The 2,285-nt window shown below is 65.5% G+C and overlaps 1 protein-coding gene across 1 annotated transcript; it reads right to left on the reverse strand.

Moving 5' to 3' along the window:
- Positions 1-445: 445 nt before the first annotated feature.
- AANAT (aralkylamine N-acetyltransferase) lies at positions 446-2,143 on the reverse strand. The gene is given in 5 exon segments (XM_007454403.1): positions 446-504; positions 507-744; positions 1,139-1,293; positions 1,627-1,836; positions 2,005-2,143. Coding segments are annotated over 5 exon segments (801 nt in total).
- Positions 2,144-2,285: the final 142 nt, after the last annotated feature.

The following is a 2,285-nucleotide window of genomic DNA, read 5'->3' on the forward strand; positions in this document are numbered from 1 at the left end:
TCCCTGCTCCCGGATGAGGATGGGAAGGGGCAGCCCTGGGCCTGGGGGAATAAGGGCCCCCTGGGCACCCGGCTCCTTTGGTGAGGACGCTGAAGCAGGGCTGCAGGCCGCCTCCCACTGTCCCCAATTCACCCACCCAGCCACGTGTGGGCACAGTTTGGATGCAGGGGGTCCAGAGGGCCTCGCCTGGACAGACTGGAGGATACAGCACTCGTGCCCCAGCGGGGCATCCTGGGCCAGGAGCAGCCGCCCCGCCCTCTCCCCCACCCCGCCCTCACCCCCACCCCCCACCCCAGGACCCTCTGGGAATCACTGTCTCCCTTCAGGCTGAGCTGAGCTGAGCGACTGCAGGGCAGAGAAGGGGACAGCGTGACTGGGTAGGAGCCCCCAGCCTGCCTCCCCACACCCCTGGCACCTGGCTGTGGGCTCCCCGAGGGCGGCCAGTTCAGCAGTCGGTGTGCCTGTGCGGGGAGGCATGGCCCCGCAGGGAGCACTGCGTCTCCCGAAGGCGAGTGAGCCCACGGCACACGGGCCCACAGGGTGGAAGCCAAACCTCTGGTAGAAGGGCACCAGCCTGTCCTCGCACGTGAGCACGGCCGGGTGCACGCCCGAATGGCCACCCAGGTGGTGCAGGTGGCGTCAGAGCAGGATGGAGCCCTTGCCCTGCTGCCAGAAGGGGCGGTGCACGGCCAGCACGTGCAGGTGGGCCGTGCGGCCCCCGGGCCTGTGCAGCGTCAGCGACTCCTGGGGGCGAGAGACGGACATGAGTCCAGGTCACCTCTGTGGACACCTGCACCCCAAAACCACCCCCACCTGGGCCAAGGGCAGGTGCCCCTGAGTGCCTCTAATCAGGACCCCCCCTCCTACCCAAGGAGACCCCAAATTGGGACCTACATTCCCAGCCCTATGGCGGTCCCTTCATGAGGGCCTTGAGACCGCAAAGGACTGGTCTTGCCCTGGAGAGGACCCACGTCTGTGCTCATCTCTTAGCTCGGAGGAAGAAATCCCAGCCTCCAGGCTCCTCCCCCCACCTGGCTGCCTCTGTGAGCACAGGAGGAGCTGGCGCCATCGGGCAATGGCCTCTCCCCCGGAGGCCTTCCTGGGGCTGGGCATCTCTGCCCCCCAGCCCCTTTCTCACCAGAGTGAGTCTCTCCTCAGCCCACAGGGAGCCGACGATGAAGGCCACAAGGCAGCCCTCCACGAACCAGTCCAGGGACAGCTCAGGACACAGGGCCAGAAAGTGCCGGACCTGGTCCAGGTTCAGGGGGCAGATGCCCGAGACAGAGATGAATGCTGTGGAGCCGGCCCTGGTGGTGACTCCGTGGTCACCGTGCCACATGCCCACTGTCCACTGAGCATCTGCTCGGATGCTAGGGGTGGGCTCCCTCAGCCCCCAGCCCTCCCCCACAGGAAAGCAGAGGATTCAGCGCTGCTCTTCCCCCCACTTTGCTGAACATGCATGTGCTCTTACGCACGGAAACACCGAGAGTCAGATACTCTGGGGTCCCAACTGCCAAGGGCAGGAGACTCGAGGGTCTTCTCCACAAGGGCAACAGCGGCAGAGCTCAGCAGCGTCCTGGACCCTGTCGGGGGGTTACCCACCCTCTCACTCAATTTCAGACACGCCGGGAGCATCCTCTGGGATGAGGCAGCGAAACTCGGTGGGGAGTGTGTGGTGCCGCTGGTGGCTTGGGGACTCTGGGATCCCAGGTGGCAGGCGCAGAGCCACAGGCTTCAGGTAGTGGATGCTCTGAGTGGACCTCCTGGCCGCTGCTGCTACCCTGGGGGGCCCCAGCTTCAGAAGTGGCCTCTGTGATGAGGAGGGCCCCTCTGCACCTGTTGTGGAGGAGAGACGGTCAGGGGTCTGGTCCTCAACTCCCGGGGGGCCGTCCAGGGTGATGGTGCATCTTGCCTCTTTTGTAGGGGACCTGGAGTGGGGAGTCTGGGGGCCGGGGTGGAGTGGGCAAGCAGGGTGTAGACACTTCCTGCCCTGTTCCTGCTCACTGGGTCCCCGGGTCACTGTTTGTCTCTTGCCCTGATCGTCTGCAGATGTGCACTTCTTAGAGGTGGCCGTCCCTCCCTTACAAAGCCCCACGTCCTGCACGTCGCCCTGCCCTCCCTCCTCCACCTTCTCTCCCCACATCTCCAAGCCCCAAGCAGGGGACTCCCGTTCTTGAATTCTGGGAGCCCGGGGGCAGGGGTCCCACTTATCAGGACTATGGGGCAGGGGCTCCAATGTTCCCCCCACAGAGCCAATCACCCCAGGGGCCATCCACAGGCTCAGG

This window comes from Lipotes vexillifer, unplaced genomic scaffold, assembly GCF_000442215.2.
Source record: "Lipotes vexillifer unplaced genomic scaffold, Lipotes_vexillifer_v1.1 scaffold518, whole genome shotgun sequence".
NCBI lineage: Eukaryota > Metazoa > Chordata > Mammalia > Artiodactyla > Lipotidae > Lipotes > Lipotes vexillifer.